Raw genomic sequence first — 19106 nt, 5'->3', positions numbered from 1 at the left:
TTATTCTGTGATAATCAAATCCTTGTTTTCAGCATTTTTCATTACTGCCTGGACTAGATGGTAGGGTTTTCTTTACATGCTTAAAATAGATCTGAAGTTATAGTTTTAGTACACAATGACAGTCCTGCTGTAGTTGTGCATGGGGCAGCTTTGATAGGTAATCTAAAATGGTTGAAAGCAGGATTATGCACGGCTTTTGTCTTTCACGGTGACAGAAACCCACAAATGTTTTTCCACTTCTTTGAATAGATGGAATTGGTTCTGTCTTTTGAAAGAAGACTGAAGATTTTGCATGACAGAATTTGATGAATTGTATCTTCTTAGATTCTCTTCCTAACAGGCACACTGTCAGACTTAGTCACTGCCAGAGGTGAACAGGATGAGTGGAGAAATAGGAAGGTTCTCTCCCTGTTGAGACAAGACTGATTTTCAGGCCTATTTGAGTTTTGATGGTGAACCAGTATGTGTAAAGCCAGACTTAGGTAACACTGGTTTTTTTTGAAGCTTTCCAAGGCTTCAGGAAATGAAAAGCAGCAAAATTCTCATGGGGTCTCTGGCTGCATTTTTTTTGTGCAAGTACTCATGTCCTCCTGCTGTAGCTAAATGCAGTAGGGAAGAGGCCTGCATCAACAATCCTACCCAACCAAAAAACATACACGGAGAACAGCCTAATATTACTCAAAATTCAAAAGCAAGTTTTCCAGACATATCAAACACCTGCAACAGCTCAATAATATACAGATATATGTACATACTTTACTGAAGTACACAGAAATCTCTACAATGCTTTATGTCCCAATTTACTGTATAGTGCTCCATACCCAACAGTGCTCCATATCCAGTCTGAACTCAATGTATTTTTTCAGTACTTTAAAACAAATCTCAAAAATTGTAATCCTTTTTAATACAGTAAAATACACCGAATAACAAAACCAATATAGACTTAAAAAACACAAAAAGAGGAATGAAAACCTCATAAACACATCCTCCATTAAGTCTGCAGCATAGAAAGGAAGTTTCAGTTTTCAAAACTGTTTCATGACTATAAGCGATGCAAAAGTTAGGTTGTGGCTTGGAAAAAGTAAGTAAATTTTAAAAATATATGCACCTTGAAGAACCAGAAATAATTACAGGAGACCCTCAATTTTTACCAGTTATGAAGATAACAGATGAACAGGATTTCTTCTCTAGGCACACTGAAAGCCAAACACACACACACAATACTAACTAAGCGTTCAGGCCTGCAGATGCAAAAACCAAACCCCTGCCGTCTCCTTCCCCACAAGATGCCTAGAAATGCTAGCCAGACTAATTGTGTATCAAGACACAGCTTCTCTCCAGGGTTATGTCCCATCTCCAACCACAAAGGAAACCAGATCAGAAACATGAATAAGATCTTGTGCTCACTTACCACACATTTGGAGCAGGTGGTAGTACATCTCATCTCTATCGCATTCAAACAGATTTCGAGTTGATTCTACCAACTGTTCCAAAGTTTCCATCTTCAAAAAGAAGGAAGAGCTCAGTTATACCTCAGCCAAACAATTATTTTTCTATATATGTGTCCATACATGCTGTGTGCATTCAGCTAAAATAGTATTTAAGTATACACCAGCATTAAGTTCACCTCACCAGCCTGTCATACGTCCTTTCACAAACATAAAAATCAAGTGAGAAAATACTTCAAAACAATTTTTCTTGGAATAAAATGACAGTTCCATAGAACACATCATACAAGTCATACCTGTTTATTTAATATACACTTTTGTGCAAACCACTTCAATCTTCCAGAGTGTGCTCTCAAGCCAGGAGTCTGTAAAATATTTCCACAAGAAATACATTACGGCACATAGAACATTCTAAGGGAAAATAAACATAATACAGGTATTCATACAGAAACTTCATAGCTACTGTTTGTTTTTTGAAATCTAAATGAAAACATGATTATTTGTGAGCTTGTAGTTAAGGTGCATTTATGCAACATAAAAATTGCAGTAATCTTATTCAAGACAGTCTCATTTTTGGTTGAACACTGCTGAGAGAGTTCATTTAAAATACATTTCAGATGAACTGAAACATTGAATAACTTCTATCATCACATTAATAGGGTATTATTGCTCCTACCTAAAGTAATCCTTTGTATTACTCCTGGTAAAGAATTACACCAAATATTTCTAAACTGTCTTCACCATGAAATATTTGTTTTCAGCACCACTGCAACCTAGCAGCTAGAGAACCATGTTTCTGAACTGCACCATCACCATTTGGTGATGCCAATATACTGTACAGATACCAGTTCTAGGAACTGCAGGGCAATTCCTACTCCAGAACAGAAGGCTCTAGATTTACTCTTAAAGCTAAGACACTGAAAGCTTACCCTTATGTGTGCATACACAGAGGAACTGATGTGTAATTGTCAGCATGCCACAGTTCTTTGTGTTACTGACTTTTCCAGGTTGTGAGCCTTTGCTCACTCATTCCTTTGTTGTTTCAAGCAGACTGCAGCTACATGGTAGCTACACACACTCAAAGGAAAGGTTTCAATCCTTGAAACTCTATCTGGTGTAGAAAACCACATTGTGCCTTCCCAGCACCATATGCCCCAATCAAAACAGCAGCCCCTCAACTTAAGTAAATTCTAAAAGACAGGAAAAGTCAATTTTTTTTAAGAGATACATCATACATTCTACCTACTCATGTCCAACATATTTATAAAAAGGTTACAGCAAAATGTGTGCAAAGCATCCATAATTTTTACCTCTTGGCTTTCCCTCCCATAGATACCTGGATTTACGGGCTTTATACTACCTTGTCTTAGCACAAATATAATTTACAGAGTGAACTCTGTTTTTTATTTCAAATGTCCAGATTCACATTAAGCTTAAAGTAATTCCAAGGAAATGTCTGTTCACACACACAGAGAAACGTGTGTTTTGACTCTTGAAGGCTTTTAGGTTTTAATATTGTAAGAAATCTCTACAGTTTAAATGTGACTTGCAAGTTAAAAATTTGAATGCCACTTTGCACAAAAGAGGCAGTTTGAACAAAATGCTGTGAGAAATATTAAGTTTCAGTTGCAAAACAGTGGAAACAACTACTATTGGAAATGTGAATTTACCTTCTCTCTTTTAAACAGAGATTATTTCCTTTTCCCATGGTCTCCAAGTGCAGAATTACTACCCTTGCCTCTTTCTGAAATAATTCAGCATACACCAGAGGACCAGCATGCAAAATCTCAGTGAAAAGTCTAAAATTTTGCTAAATATATAGCAAACAGCGTTCTGCAGAGTAAATGTTGGGCCACATAATCATACCAATTACCCAACCATTCTATGAAGTCAATGCAAGGGTTTGCTAAAAACAGGATGCTAATCCCATAGCTCCTCAACATGGAGCATCTCTGGGTGTTTAGCTGTACTGTTAGAACAGTCTCAGCCCAGCAGGTTACAGAAAAAATGTGTCTTCCCACATATTCAAAGTGAACACAGCTTTCCAGGTATGTGCTTTTTTTCCAATTACTTGTTTGTTTAGGTTTTTTCCCCTCCTCACAGTTATTTATACTTATAGGTACTGTTCAGTGCTTTTGTAAAAGCTACCAAGCAGTTTCACATAAAATATGCTGAAAACTAAGAATTAACATGTTACACAACAAGCTCTTGATACACAACAGGCTCTTGAAAATGAAAAAGAAAGAAGTATGTTGCCTGCATTTGTAGCTAATCCTCTTTAGGACATGGTAAAATTCAAATGCTGAATTCACTTACAACTTCCAATATCACTGCTGATCCGAATGCCAATGAACTCAACAGCTCGAAAGCTACAAACTTTTTATAGTAAATCCTTTCCTGTTCAGAAATGATTGATGTGTCTGTCACTACAAGGACAGCTGAGTTATACAACAGATATCCTTGTGTTTCATTTTGAAATTGAGAAGTGTTTTCACATACTGCAGGTCTCAATCATCAAAAGAACATCTAGGTCAGATTAACTAAATCTCCAGGGCTTGCCTGATAGTCCATATTTGTAGCTTATCCTTTACAATCTTAGGGAATTTTAAACATTGCATTTAGCAGCAAGCAGTGTTTCTACGATAACAGCAGTCTAAAATAAAGAATAACAGAATGCAAGGAATAAAGAAAAATCAAGTAAAAAACTATAATTACTCTTCCAAATTCCTATTTACAATTTTGATCTTGCTTGTTTCAATGGACTAAATTAAAAAAATACATCTATATTGAGTCTTAGTGGTTTCTTTGTTTTCTTGGGTTTTTTTGAAAGTCTCGTGCAATTCATCCAGCATATAAACCAAACACAGATTTCTGGCTTTTACATTCTTTTGAAATAGAAAACAGTTGTACTGTACTAAATCAAACCTTGTTATCCTCTCTGTAACAGTAACAACAGGAGAATATAAAATGTCAGGAAACATAGCAATACTTTCCCTTTAGTGTTCTTCCACTCTCCAACTACCTGAGGTTCAGTGGTTTATTCTAGTAAGTTATTTCTCTTCCATGAGCTCTTCTGGTTCCCCTAAAACCCCTTAAGATTTATCACATTCAGATGATCTTTTGGCAATGGGTTGCCTCCACCACCTTCTGCAGAGAGCAACCAAAGCACCACCACTTTTGATTGCTTTCAGTCTAACTTCTGCTAGCTTGGATTTTGTATTAGAAGACAATATACAACTGATTTTTCTTTAATATCTCAATTTCATACTAATTTAATGATTAATATATAAAATAACTCCCTGACTCTTCTCTAGGTTGAGCAGAATTCAGCTACTTCATTGCATCTCCTACAGAAATCAGCCCAGAGTTCTGACCAGAACTTACATGTGATGTGATTCTTGGGGTGTCCTACACAGGGCCAGGAGGGGGACTCGATGATGCTGCCGGGCCCCTTCCAACTCAGCATATTCTGTGATTCTATGAGAATTACACTTATTCTACACTTACACCCATACCAATTTACTCACTGACTCTGTACCTTCACACACAGAAAGGAACACTAACCAGAAAGGGATAAATATGCTGCATCTTTGGAAGAACTCTTGTGAAGCAGCAATAAAAATCATTCAACAGTCCTAACACACTGAAAACATTTTATTTGTTCTCCTCCTTCTGAGAACCAGTCACTTCAGGTGATTGAAGGGGTCCAATCAGCAGATTTTCTGTACTAACAGTTTTATTTGAACTAATTTCTACCTATTACAGCTGAAAGAAAACAGATTGTCTGGAAAAACAGTGACCTGTCAGAGAGGAATTTATGAGACGTTTTTCCAGATTTTAAAATAACGATAGAAATATTCAAGTTCTGTTTACCTTAGTATTCTGTAACGGCTACAGCCAATAGAGCCATACTGGTTCTTTACTTTCAAAAAAGCTTTTCTAACAAAAAAGTTTTAAAAATTACAGAAGACATATGAAAATATTTATTTACTCCTCTCCACTTGCCTAAACCAAACTTTTTCTTTTTAAACACAACACTTACAGAGAAAAACCACAAAAGACAACATACAGACCAGAAGTCCCGAGTCCTTTTCAAAAAGAGGACTTTCAGCAAACTAAGAGCTGAGAACTGCCCCAAAACAGTGCCACTTTTGCTGGCTTGGGTTGCACAACTGTTTAAAAACCAGCAGCAGCATTTTTCATTTGGCATATATGTGACATGAGATGGAGAGCTTCTGTTTTAACCTTGCAATGCTGCATGTTCACAAATGACCACTGTGCCTGTTTGGCAAAATAATTCTTACATACAGCAGTCAACTTATTCTAGCCTTTCATCACTGCACTGTGAATAACACATCAATTCTAACTATTCAAGTTTAACCCCAACCACCTTACCTAGTTTACATTTTCTTGAAAATTTCTGCATTTTATTTGCAGAAAGTTCAGTCTTTTATTAGGGAACCAGTTCTACTATAATCACTAATACAAACATATTGGAAAGAAACAGGCAAATTTTACAGAAGCCATCCATGTTGCACTTCCTGATTGTGTTCTTTGGAAGGACAGATCCATTCATTCCTCTCTTTGCAGCTGAAAAATCCAGTAATAGTATGAGACAGCTAATGCTGCTAAAGGAAGAAGAACATTTCATGAAGAGTTACATCAGCAGCAATAAGAGACTTATGCTACCAGTACCAGAACCAGTTACTGAGATTGAGATGCCAAAGCAATGTCTTGCAGGAAAATGCTTTACTCCTCCAAGCAGACAGCCTTGGGCAGACAGCTATAGGAACTGATGTGTGTCATTCCTAACAGCTCTCCCCAACATAAGCACCATGGAAAACAGAACACTTGATGGGAAGTACTTAATTTAAAGACAGATTTTTTTCCTGATTCCACAAAAATGTCTAGGAAAATCTCACTAATTCCATACAGCTTTAATGAAGCCCGGGATATTTTTGCATAGCAGGTTATTTGAACAAAGCTGTTTACAACATAAACACTGGATGTTTTCCTTGAATCTTCCCCTAGGTTAAAACTTGTAGCAGAAGTCCTCACTTCTACTAAGCAGTAAGTGAACCTCTTAACCAAAAGAACATACATTAAATTTCTGTACCTTATGTAGCCATCCTAGTCTATAGGTGTTGACCGAGATGGTTATAACTATTTTACACTTCTATTATTTTTCCTCCTGCTAAACACTCCTTTACTTTCAAATAACAATGCATGAGTTTTTTAAAAATACCAATTAACATATTTATATTATTTTAAAAAATAATCTTACATCTTGAGTTCATATGTATGCAGGTACACCACTTTGCTGTATTTCTCCCACTATGGTCGTCATAGCAAAGTCCAAGTGAAGTATCATTGTTAAATATACAGGAAAAAAAAACCCTAATTTGATTATTGGCTCTGAACTTTTATGCAATAGTCCAGAAGCTCACAAAAGATCCAGCTTTAGAGACTGAGTGATCTAAAAATAACCTGTGCATCAAAAAGCATCCTTCCTGTTGCAATCATACCAACTGCCCAACAAACCACATTAGTGCTCTCCTAGCTCAGCTATTATTTAAGTTATTGTGCTACCAGGATGGCATTACAGCTACGGCTGTTTATGGCTGGCAATGGAAGCAATACTTTTTCTACAAGTTCATTTTCCACTTTGAAAGGAGTTTTCAATGACTTTAAAAATGGCTTTTTTGGTGATAGCACAGAATGACACCCTCGCTCACTTCACTCTTTCTAAACAAAAGAAAACTTTGCAAACTCTCTAAAAAATGAGTAATTTATTTTCTTCTTATAAGCAACTTTGCCCAGAACTAAATATGATTAAACAAAATATAACCCCTATAACACAGACTTCTATAAAGAGAAACTCATCCAAAATATGTGGACTCTTGTTCAACTTCTTGGGCAAGAGATAACTGTATGTAAGCTTGAAAACAATGATATCCATACCTTCAGTATGGCTACTTTTCATGTTTGATAATGAGGGCAAGTACTCTAATGCAGTACTGGAATTTAGAAACTTATGAGCTGCTCCACTGCAAGTCATGCCTTCAAAGCCTAATCAGCTAAAGTGTATCTGATATTTTATTTGCAGTACCAGATAGTTAATGAAAGACAAAGGCACACATGCCTACACATTGATCCTCACTAACTATTCTCCTGAGACTGATGAGAATTCAAGCTATTGCTCTCCTATTCTAAAATCACACAAGATGGCAACCAGTCAACTTCTACTAGGTCAATTTTGATGTAAAAAGCAGCAGCAGTTCACAGTAAGAAATTACAAAGTTTACAGTCTCCATTGGGAAAGTCTGTACTGCTGGTTTGTGGCTTTTTTCTTCCTACATATGTATTTGCTTCAAAGCTTCTGTCAGTTTCACAGTTCACTGACTTTACCAAGGCAAGTATCTGTTGAGTAAATACTCATGATTTAATTTATTTCACTTGAAAGAGGAATACACACTGCTATATTTTAGGTAAACCTGGAGAAAAATGTCAGGCAAGTAAATTATTTTCCAAAAATACTAAAATAAAAGCGGGATAGAGTTCTACAACTTTATTGTTCTCAAGACAAGCGAAACTGATGTACATTTAATCACTATTGGAATATTCTACATTTACAGTAAGTTTTCCAAGATAAATTATGCAGTGAAATATTATTACAAAAAAAAAAAAAAATCAGTAGGCATTCTCAACAATAACTACACTGGAAGAAAAGGTGACACAAAAAACACACAAAAACTCTGCTTAAAACAAACTCCTCAAGGTTATCCTAGACTAAAAAGAGAGCAAAAATTTGCTCTTGGCCTTGTAATGTGGTTTTACAGTGTATGATGAATGAAAAAAAAAAAAAAGCACTATAAACCTCTTCCTTCTAACACAAAGTCCCAGGAGTTAAGAAAAGAAGCACAGATCTTGCCATAATCCCACATTCTGAATACATTACTGCTTTCCTTTTCGGAAGGAATTTTTTCAGTAGTCATCTCCTTTAACAAATTTACTTATTTGAAACATATCCCTTCCCTGTAAGAAAGGAATACTTAGGAACTTCTAAAAAATAATGTGCACTGAACTAGTAAGCACCCCTTTTTAAATTAACCTACATACATTGGTGCATGGAAAGAAAATCCAAGTTCACTAATAACTAACTGCATCAGAGTCCAGTCACAGAAAGAGAAGTAATGATTTTACTGGACTAATTGGACTCAATAGCAATAATTAAAAAAATTAATCTTTTCTTGTATGGGGCTTGCATGCTTAAAAGCTCCTTCCCCTCTGTCTCAGTTGTATACAATTAGTCTAATAAAAGCTATGACACCCTCTACAAACTATTCCTAAATCTCAGACCACCATTATCTAATACAACTTTGTTCACAAACATTTAAATTTTGTTCAAATCATCTCCAGTCTTTTCTCAACAGAACCAAAATTCAGTCTTTGTAAATAAATTCAGAGACTAGATATAACCATCACTAAATTACACATAACTGATGCACCCCCCTCACTCCCCCAACCCTGCTGTCACAAATCAAGAAAGCATCTTCTCCTGGTACTTCATCTCCAGCATAAAATCAGGATGCAATTTTATGATGCAGACTCTTAAAAAAAGCAATCTGGATGAAAGAAGGTTGTAATCTCTCAATATCATGTAGAAATATTCTCATTGTTTTTATGGCAGATTAAATCCAAAGGCTACTGGTATCTTGAGGTCTGCTGACAATGAATGTCACAATTCTTTGCTTAAATCTATTTACCTCTTAAATTAACTTGACATCTGTTGATAGATATATTCCTGTACACTGAACTCACCCAAACCAGTTCTTTCCTCAGGTCCCAGACTGCAGCAGCAAATGCCTTTTCTTACGTTTCTCCACAATGGAACACATTTCATTAAGCTATTTCACAACCATTTGATCCTGAATTCTTCATACTAATGTCTCGACATATGTGGGATTCAGTATGATAAATCTAATTATTAAATATAAACAACATATTTAGTATGAGAGTAGATGAAGATAGTATCACACTTGGTTAAAATTTGGTTTAAGGAATTCTGAAGCCATGCACTATCCATGGCCATTTTCAAGGAAGGCTCCTCTAATGGAAACAAAATAGGTTGAACTTCTCCTCAAAAACTCTGCCACAGAGTTCTGAGATCTTTCCCTGTATTCCAATCTTTGCCTTCAGTTCCAGCAAAACCAAAACCACAGCAGGAATGAGAACTTTCACTCTTTCACTGAAGGAGCAAATTAACAGCTGTTATTTTAACAGCTCAAGTAATTTGATGTAGAAAGATTTCAAGAAGATCTGTGGAATAACACAAAGACAGTGGAACACTGCTACCAACTCCTACTTCCTATCAGAGGGAGCCATAAGCTCCCAATTTAAAATGCCAGTGACCTGATACACGATTTTGAACAGGCTTGTTTTGGTTTATTCAGGTAAGTATTTTGCTGTACAATGAAACTTAATTTAAGGTGCAATGATTTTATTGATACAGCACAGAAATGGTTTAACATCAGTTCAATACCTTGCCTGCTCAGTCACAGGAATGTTGATTTCTGCTTATGAAAACATGGTTCAGACTTTCAGTAAGCAGATTTACAGCTGGGCTTTGCTTGACCCTCTGCTGCAGAACTGTTACAGTACTGAAAGAGACACAAACCTTTTCAGAAAAAGCCAAGACTGGACATGGGCTGCATTACACACCGATTCAGTGGGTATTTAAATAGCTGCATTTAGCATGAGTAAATGAAGGGGAAAGGGTGGGTCTAGAAATATTCAATCAACACGAATGCAAAACAGCTGCAAATTATGAGATCCTGGTGAAAGATTCAGAGATGACCAAAATATTAAATCCAACCAAAATGGCAGACATCCATTATATTTTAACTACTCTAGGTAGCGAAATCTGTAAACCTCCACGCAGCATGAAAACAAACAGGGTAACAGGTGAAAAGGGGAATAAATAAATTCATCCAAGGTGTTGTAAGATTCCCTTTTTCACCTATTCTTCTGGATGACCTTCCCATTAGTACAGATCCTAAGCACCTGTTTAATAAAGTGGCAATCAACAGCTGAGTAAACAAAAGAGACTTTTAACTGTCCAGTACAGACAAGAGGTAAGAAGTTGAAAGATCTGGTGGACTAGGCTCTAAAATATTCTTTTACCATTTATATACCAGACTTAGAAGAACATAAGGCCAAACAATTATTCTATTCTCTTGCCACATAATTATGTAAGACCTCTCTCCAGAAGGAGATCTGATTAAACATTTTTGAATTAAAAAAACATTTCAGAGGATAGGTATTTTTTAAAAGATACTTTTTCCCTAATGCTATTTATTGAAAATTCACATCCCTTTCTTTTAGCCTACATTAGTTCTAACATAGTTTAGTTTAGTTAAAAGCAAAACATACTGACCTAATTTACTTCCTTTTTTCTTTATGAAAAACAAAATTCAAGGACAAAAGGCAATTAAGCTGCCTTTCTAAGTAAGGGAAAAAATCCTAAGTATCCAGAGCTAGAATTGATGACATAGATGTCATGCTGTGCCAATCCAAGGGAAAACAAGCTAGTATGTGACCTTGTGGTAAGGGGCAAGAAGAGAGATGTGCCAACTTTGTTTTGAAAAGATCATCTTTGAAGGACTAAAGACAAAGGTAACTTCTCAGTTGAGGTGCAGTTAAGAAGACTCAGTTATGTCTGGATGTACACCCATTGGTAGAACTTTTTTTCAGTGTAAAGCAAAACAGCAACTATCAGCACAACTTTGAGGGCTCAGGAATCTCCAGGCACAGCTAGAATAAAACAGACTTACACTTTACAGAGCAGGCAAGGCTGCCTTATCTGTAGCTATTGTCCCTGAGAACAAGACTTTCAAGTGCTTAAGGAGGCAGTTCAACACTAATGGAAACTGCTGCCTTGTCACACAAAGCCCATGGTGCCTCAGGAACAGCCTTTCCCCACAGCCTTCCCAAACACAGCTCCTCTTCTAGTCAGCATTGCCTCAGAAGAGACTCCCACCACCAAACTACCACATGCTTCAGCCCAGCTGTTCTAGCATGGGCCAGACAAATTCTTTGCCTCATCTCCATTGTATTTACCTTTCACTGCTTCTCACACTCTTATTCTCTGGTTAGTCTTGCTTTTACTGCACCAAGCAGATGAGGCCCAGGGCTTTCAGCTTTCTCATTTTTTCCCATGACATGATCTTGCATATATATGCATTCACAAAACACATGTGTGGCCAGATAATGTAACATACACAAGTCTGACCTGATTTTTATAATCTCACTCAAATCTTACCCCTTGTCCTTTCCCAGTATTGTCACCCACTTTCATTTTACCAAAGATTTGAGATTTAAGAGTTATTTTTTCAATCCTTTGAGTTCCAAGTTTTTCAAAGCAGCACTTGTTATTAAGTTTCACATAAGCATATAGTATATCTCTAATTTCTAAAAATAGCAGGAGCAAGCAGAGGCAGTGGTCTCCAATGAGTAAAAATCCCATTTAAGCAACCATTATCCTCCACAGTGGTAATTTCCTCAGCTTCTAAAGAGTTTTCTTTGCCATTTTATTACTATCCTTTTAGATACTCTTTATTAACTCCATAGATGTTTTTAAATCACTAAAATTGACCATCATAACCAGCAATACTTGATTAAAGTATATGCCTAAAGGTACATGCAACAGCATCTAAAAGAGAAAACAGCACCAACTGATCTCCTTCACTAAGTATTATTTCACAAGCAAAGAAGATAGAAAAATCATCTGAGATGACCATCAAAGCAGTAACTTAGTCACAAAACCCACAGGACCAGAGAAAAGAATACATCTACAACTCATTTTTTATACATAGACATACACATCTATATATATTACATACACACACACAACATTTCACATTATATGGGATAAGACTTTCACTTCCCAACAAACCAAAAAGCAAACAGAACTTGGTTATGTTTTAAAACAACACAAACTATTTTCTTCTTCAGCAAAATATCAACAATAAGGTTTCTGTCTTCCCCTTTTGGAAACAATTTCTTTGAAAATACTTAACATATTGTGACATAACAAAGGCATATTTAAAATATTATGCACCATATAGAATTGATTTTGTAACACTTTTTCCACTAGTAAAAGTACAGGCATACTAGTCCTAGAAAATTCCCTGTTAAAAATTCTGTAATTTAAAACAGCTCTTCCTCTGCAGCATAAACAATGCTCTAATTCATACTTCATAAAAGTTAGATAAAAATACTTTAACTAGCATAAAAGGCTGGACAACTTCCATTTCATCTCCAGATATTTGGTGTTTAAATTTATGCTTAAACATTTGTGGATATTAGTAACTCACAATCAATCACCAAATACTGAATACCTGCAGGAAGAATCTGGCATGTTTTAAGAAAATGACAAGAGTTTCAGTGCCCCAACAATTTGATAACTTGTTTATTATCCTATTCACAATTGCTGAGCTCCAGACACCAAGAGAAATTCTGGGAAATTAAATGCCAATATCAAAGAAAGAGCTGCTAAATCACATGATGTAACATTAGCTCATTTAGCTTTAATTTTACTTCCAATCTCAGATTTCATACTTTCACCTCCTATACGCTTTAATCACTGTAAAAAGAACTCAACTCCTCAGTGTCATCTGCTGTCAGACACTGATATTTCTGTTCTTCTGTACTGTAAGATTTGAGCTCCAAAACACCCTCTCAGAACAAAAATACCACGTTTCAACACTGTGCTCAGCAATATCCACACACCCTACAGCAGGACATTATTGTTCCATCACAGACAAACAAACAGACCTTCAGTTAAGATTTTTTTAAATGCAAAAATTCCATTAGACAATTCAAGCAGAGACAGCTAGTATTTCAGATACTCTAAGGGGAACTGGGAGAAAAAGAATTCTTTGTCTCAAAAAATTAAAAAAAAAAAACAAACAACAATTAGGTTAGAGTTGTGTATGTGTGTAACACAAAAATGCTGAGGACAAACTATTACTTTTTCTGCAAGATGCCTCCTCCCATACATTATGTGAAAAACTTATGCAGCATTTTAAAAACATACAACAGTGTTAAGAAGAAAAAATAATCACAATCTGGGCAGACTCTGCAGCTGCCCCTTTGACTTATCAATTTCAGTAAGCACAATTTCAATCAAGTCTAGATAAAATATACTAATCCTAAATAGACCAAGTTTGTCACCTACCACTTCCTATAAGCTGCTTACTATCCTGAAAAAGGGAGAGAGAGAAGAAATGCTAAATTAAATGCCAAACAGTAGCAGACAGCGCTTGTTTGGCTGATTAACTTGTAGACAAGCATTACAAATAAATCTGAGCATGGTCTGCAGCAAATTAAATTCCAGTGCTTTTAAGAACAAAGAATTCCTTCGGAAAGAGGATTAGCAACTTTACACCCAGGAATGCCAGTTTAATTTAATTGTTCCACAATCCGATATTTAATATGCAAATATCATTTTGATATATAAGAGCAAATTTGAAAAAGTGAGGAAACAATTTCAATGTACAAGACGACTGTCTCTCTTCTGAACTGTAATTATACAAAATAAAGCCGGACGAGGGTTTTTTATTACTGGGATTGCATTCTATTAACGTGAATCAGAACAAGACTAATTAAAGGTTAAAAACTTTAAATGTTTCTAATTAAGAGTCTAAATAGCTGCATGATTAGAGTACTATAGTTAAAATCCCACCTCGATGACCTTCTTGGCCTCTTTGTATTTTCCTGTTTGCAAGAAAGCGAAGAAGAGATCGTAAAGAGCCATCATGTCACCATATTCTCTGCTTATAAAATCTGAAACTAAAGACACAACAAAACTCATTAATTTACTCAATATACTGAAGCATTTCAATATTTATGTCAGACATTCCTAACACCAATATTTTCCAAGCCTCATAAAAGATAAGCTATGGGGAGGATAATTTTGAAACAAACAGAATGATTATAACATGTGACACAATTTGTTGTAGCTTTGTGGCTGAGTATATTTAAAAATGTTTTTCTGCACTATATTTTGAACTATATTCAACAAAATAGACTATATTGGCATGCTCTGCTCATAGAAAGTGAGGATATATGGTTTGTGAACTGCACAGCTATTTGAAAAACAGATGTATTGTTTTGTTAGTGTGATGTGTTCTTATTAATTCCTTTTTTAACAGTAGCATACATAGCTAGAACAAGTATTAGCACTAATCTGTGAGAGCTCAATGATGTATTATACAAACAGAGCTGTTCCATGTTTAAAATTACAATCAATTTTTCAATCTGAAGAATACAGGCATCATATTAGTGCTTTGAAGTTAATATATTAAGACAAACTGTTTTTTCTTTCAGTTGAAAGAAATTATATACAAATCCTGAAAGAAAAACCCCCAGAAAACACTTCATATTAGTAGACAGCATTTGAGTACATGCAACTAACCCTTTTGCAGAAGATCAGCATCTCCTTTTTCTACCAGTTTACAGCAGATGTTATGGAGTTGAAGAATTTTACCATACTTCTTGTAACAGCTGATTAAAGCTTCTAGAGCTGCAGGCATGTCATCCCTTGTGGAAAGAAACAAAACAAGAATAAAAACATTCTGAGCAGGAGCAATCCATGCTGAAAGCACTTTAATCTTGAAAATTTCACAGAAAATTCATTTAGCAGTCTACAATCCAAGTGCTTATTCCCCCCTCAAGTCTTACTGTTTTTGATTCCATGACCACTTGTTTACTACAAATTAGCCAAAGGTGTGAATGTTCCTCAGCATCAGATGCACTTAAATTCTGAGCAATATTCTTAAGTTATGCTATGTCCTATCTTGACAAAACCCAAACTTCATGGAAAATTCACTCAAGTGTTTAGCAGCTTTATTTTCTCATTTGTAAGTAATACCGTGTACACTCTATTACCTCTCTGTCTATGCTTGGGCATTTCCAGTTTTTAAGTTCTTCACAATTATTCCACAACATTTTGTTTCAACAGAAATCACCAGAGTTAAGATAACCACAGCTCATTACATTGCTTTACACTGGTTTTACACCTTGACAGAGTGCCTGTAAATCATCTGTTGATGTCCACTCCATCACAGTGGAAGGGCTATAGCATTATTATGTTCTATATGAAAATCAGAATACAACAGATATTTTCTACTTTAAAAAATACAAATTTGCAGTTAATCCAACAATCTAGTGTGGTACCAAAATGTGTTTTATGCTGGCCTATCCACGTCAGACACAGGCACTAGTGTAAATCCATGTAAGGGTAAGTAAGTGTACAAGATGGCATGAAATGCATTTTGTCAGGAGCCTTTGAGCAGCAAGTAGAAGTAACACAGAGAATATTTCCATTTTTGGTACCTCAATCCTTCACTGAATTTTCCCCTATGCACAAACTATTAACACCTTCAGAAGTACACATAATTAAAATGCAAAACTGGAAAGTCATAAAAACAATCACAGTAACAACAAATACAAAATAACCTTCCATATTGTGTAACTCTAACTGTACTTAATCATCTGCTGCAGACCTTTTTTTCAAAGAATTACAGCCCAATCTTGAAACAAAACCAAACAAAACAAAGCAAAAACACCAGAAACAACCAAGGACAACCACAGAAACACTGGTAAAACAATAGGTCAAATTATTCTTTGAGGGGTGAGGTTTAAGCAGAAACAAGCCAAGACCACACACACAAAAATCTAAGTAGCCAGGCAGTCAGTGAGACTGCATCTTAGATTCCAAGAGCCTTATTTGATACGGGTGATGTAAGTTACCAAAGGGAAAAAAAAAATTAAAAATCACTTAACAACAGCAGCTGAGATGCTGACTCGAAATAATGATTTAACATTCCCGAAGCTACATTCCCAAGCACGATGAAAATGTTATTTTTCACCAACAAAACCTTAACAAATCAAGACATTACTGTTAAAACAAGCCCAATTCAGATGTCCTCTCCTCACACTGCATTTCTTGTGCAGCACAGATTTTGCTTTTTCAAAGAATAACTAACTAAACTACCATGTGCTACTATCATTATCTAGGCCAATACTTTTTTAAAATTTAACAGGAAAACACAGAGGAAGAATTAATTTTATTCAGTAATACTGGCATTCTTTAAAAGAACCTAAGATGATGGATTTCTACCTTATCCCCCTTACTGAGCCCTGTTTACAGTGCATCTTCTGGCACCCCATGGAGTCATTTGAATTTTTGTCATTTGGGGTGAAGACTAAATTACAGGTTAATTTCAAAACTGCAAGTAGATGTTGCAGGCTAGATTACTGTCATAAAAGCGAAATACTATGGTAGTTACCATAGTCAGATATAAAGATTTATATAATCAGTATTTTTCTCCTGCTTTAGATGCAAGTTCAGTTAACATCTAGAAAAAAACCAGTTTTACAGAAAACTACTCAATTTCTAAGGAGGCACAACAACATTTATACATTCAAATTAAAGTTTTCAGTGATAAATCTAGCTTTTCAGACTGATGCTCAAACAGCTATAGTATTGTCTCAGCTGTATTCCTAAAGGATTAAAGTGACTGTTTTTAGGTCAAAGCTATCAATAAATGAATGAATAATTGCAATGTCATTCAAGCAGTAGCATTAACAGTTTTCTAGTCTCTACATGAATACTTCTGAAGGCATTAATACTGCACATGCAGAGAAAAAAAGTCAGCAAAGACCCGAGACAAAAATAAATTGAAATATTGTACTTGTAACTGGGACGTACGGCTCAAAGGGGCTGAGTAAGTTTGTGTTTAAGGAGTACTGTATCTTACACACTGATGTATTGTTACAGCTGTTTTTAATCTACTAAAATCAGATATATTTGTTCAGTTGCATTTAATCAACCAACCAGTCATCCACAGTTTACCAGAGAATGGGGTTTATAGAACATATCAATACTAAAACTGACAAAGACAAATATAAAACAAGAAAACACAGAGAAGTTCCAACTTGATAAATCACTACTGCAAAGAAAAAATTATCAAGCTTCTGCCTGTACTTGAGCTCCTATGATTTAGCAAACTGCAGTATTTTTTAACTGTCACAAACTGCAGTTAATTCCAAGTAAGTACCAGCAGCAACTTTTGTGAGCAGTTTTTACAGTCCTTTTAGAAAATGAAAAATAAGGAACTCACTGTAGGCTTCAAATTTCAAGCAGACATGAAATTTTAATGTGTTTCTTGAAACAATTATAATAAAAAGAGCTGCACAAAAGAGAATTTCTACATTTAAGAAAATGCTATTTAGACATAATGATTTTAAACTAACAAACAGCTGTACATTTGAAAGTATTTGGGAGCCTTTCTGTAAGAAGTTATGCATGTCAAACACCCTTTTATCTTCCCCAAGGATACTTACTACTCTAAGACATTAAAAGCCTTGTCTAAAACTACTATTTCATTAATATGGTTCTAGTCAAAAAGGGAAAAAAAAAGCCCATATATTCATAGCTATGTTGGAAAAACCGTATTTCCGGCATCAGTTTGGAATAAACAGGATTTAAAGTATGAACACAGATGAGCCATGCTTCATTTTCAGTTGGCCAGATACTACAGCTTTAAGTCACTCACAAATATTATCTGTTCAAGACTAAGACCTGTTCCACTTAAAGATTAGGTGTATTTTTCTGGCACTTTGAAACTTGCTCTTTTAAAAAAAGAAGATACACTATTATTTTTGAATGACAGAAGAAGCCTCAGCCATGAGTACATTCCGCTTGGCCTTTATGCAGCCCCAGGAGAATCCTATTTTGGCATTATTTTCCAGCTGAATTTCAGGTTAAGACACCAAGTTTTTTGATTCTTTTCTGTTTAGAATGGCTACGAAGTCCAAGGTATTATGGGTCCAATCTTCCAAAATATTTGTGTGGCCATTTTAATCACACAAAGCTATCTGAAGAGCCAAAATTACCCAGGAAGTGGAAGGTTTGCAGGATACACTGTGGCAGGACTGGCTATAGCATTCCCCGATATTTCAGCCCCCCTCTCTTTCAACAAGCCACTCCCCTCTTGCTTAAAGAACGTAGCACTAAATCTAACCCTTTTACTTGTAATAAACAACTTTCCCAACCAGAGAGTCTGCCTGATAAAAATAAGACTCCAAATATTGATTTTAATTGGAATGAAGTGCTGCAACATTATGCATAAAGCTTTAGTGAAGTGGCAATTTACCTAAGGGGTTTACTGATTGAAAAGCTCTCAAACCTGAAATCACTAGAGAGGTAAAAAGAAAAAAGGGACTCTCTGGAGTGGGGGTGGAGGGTAGCCTGGTAAAACAAATCCCTCTCTACAAATCTGAAGCAGATGTTAGTGTAGAGAGAAGTCAATTCAGCAAGGTACAATCAGCTTTACAAAAATTATTCTGTAAAAAGAGAACAGGCTCTTGAAAGAGCTAAATGTGTTTCTGTTCATTTGCTGTACTAAGGAATCTTCAAGGAGACTGGTGTTGCAATTACAACTAATCCTCCCCAAAAAATTAACTGTGTTGAAGGCTTTGTAATTTCCCTAGGTACAATTTAGCTGTCACTTACTTTAAAATTTACTCAAACATGCGTTCGGAACAGCACTAACTTCACATGTCAAGTGCTTTCCAGCCAATTGAGTCTAA

At 35.7% G+C, this 19106-nt stretch overlaps 1 protein-coding gene across 1 annotated transcript in view; it reads right to left on the bottom strand.

Annotated features, from left to right (window-relative positions):
* LRPPRC (leucine rich pentatricopeptide repeat containing) overlaps positions 1 to 19106 on the bottom strand; it is an 87156-nt gene that overhangs the window by 23828 nt on the left and 44222 nt on the right. Inside the window, exons 24-27 of the mRNA XM_064708981.1 lie at positions 14926 to 15050; positions 14194 to 14300; positions 1745 to 1813; positions 1412 to 1502 (exon numbers count right to left, since the gene is read on the bottom strand). Of these exons, the coding sequence (XP_064565051.1) occupies positions 1412 to 1502; positions 1745 to 1813; positions 14194 to 14300; positions 14926 to 15050 (392 nt within the window). The remainder of the gene's footprint in view (positions 1 to 1411; positions 1503 to 1744; positions 1814 to 14193; positions 14301 to 14925; positions 15051 to 19106) is intronic.

The sequence above is a fragment of the Zonotrichia leucophrys genome, chromosome 3 (genome assembly GCF_028769735.1).
Source record: "Zonotrichia leucophrys gambelii isolate GWCS_2022_RI chromosome 3, RI_Zleu_2.0, whole genome shotgun sequence".
Taxonomy (NCBI): domain Eukaryota; kingdom Metazoa; phylum Chordata; class Aves; order Passeriformes; family Passerellidae; genus Zonotrichia; species Zonotrichia leucophrys.
Note: the sequence above shows the minus strand (reverse complement) of the source record. Positions and strands in the feature narration are given on the sequence as shown.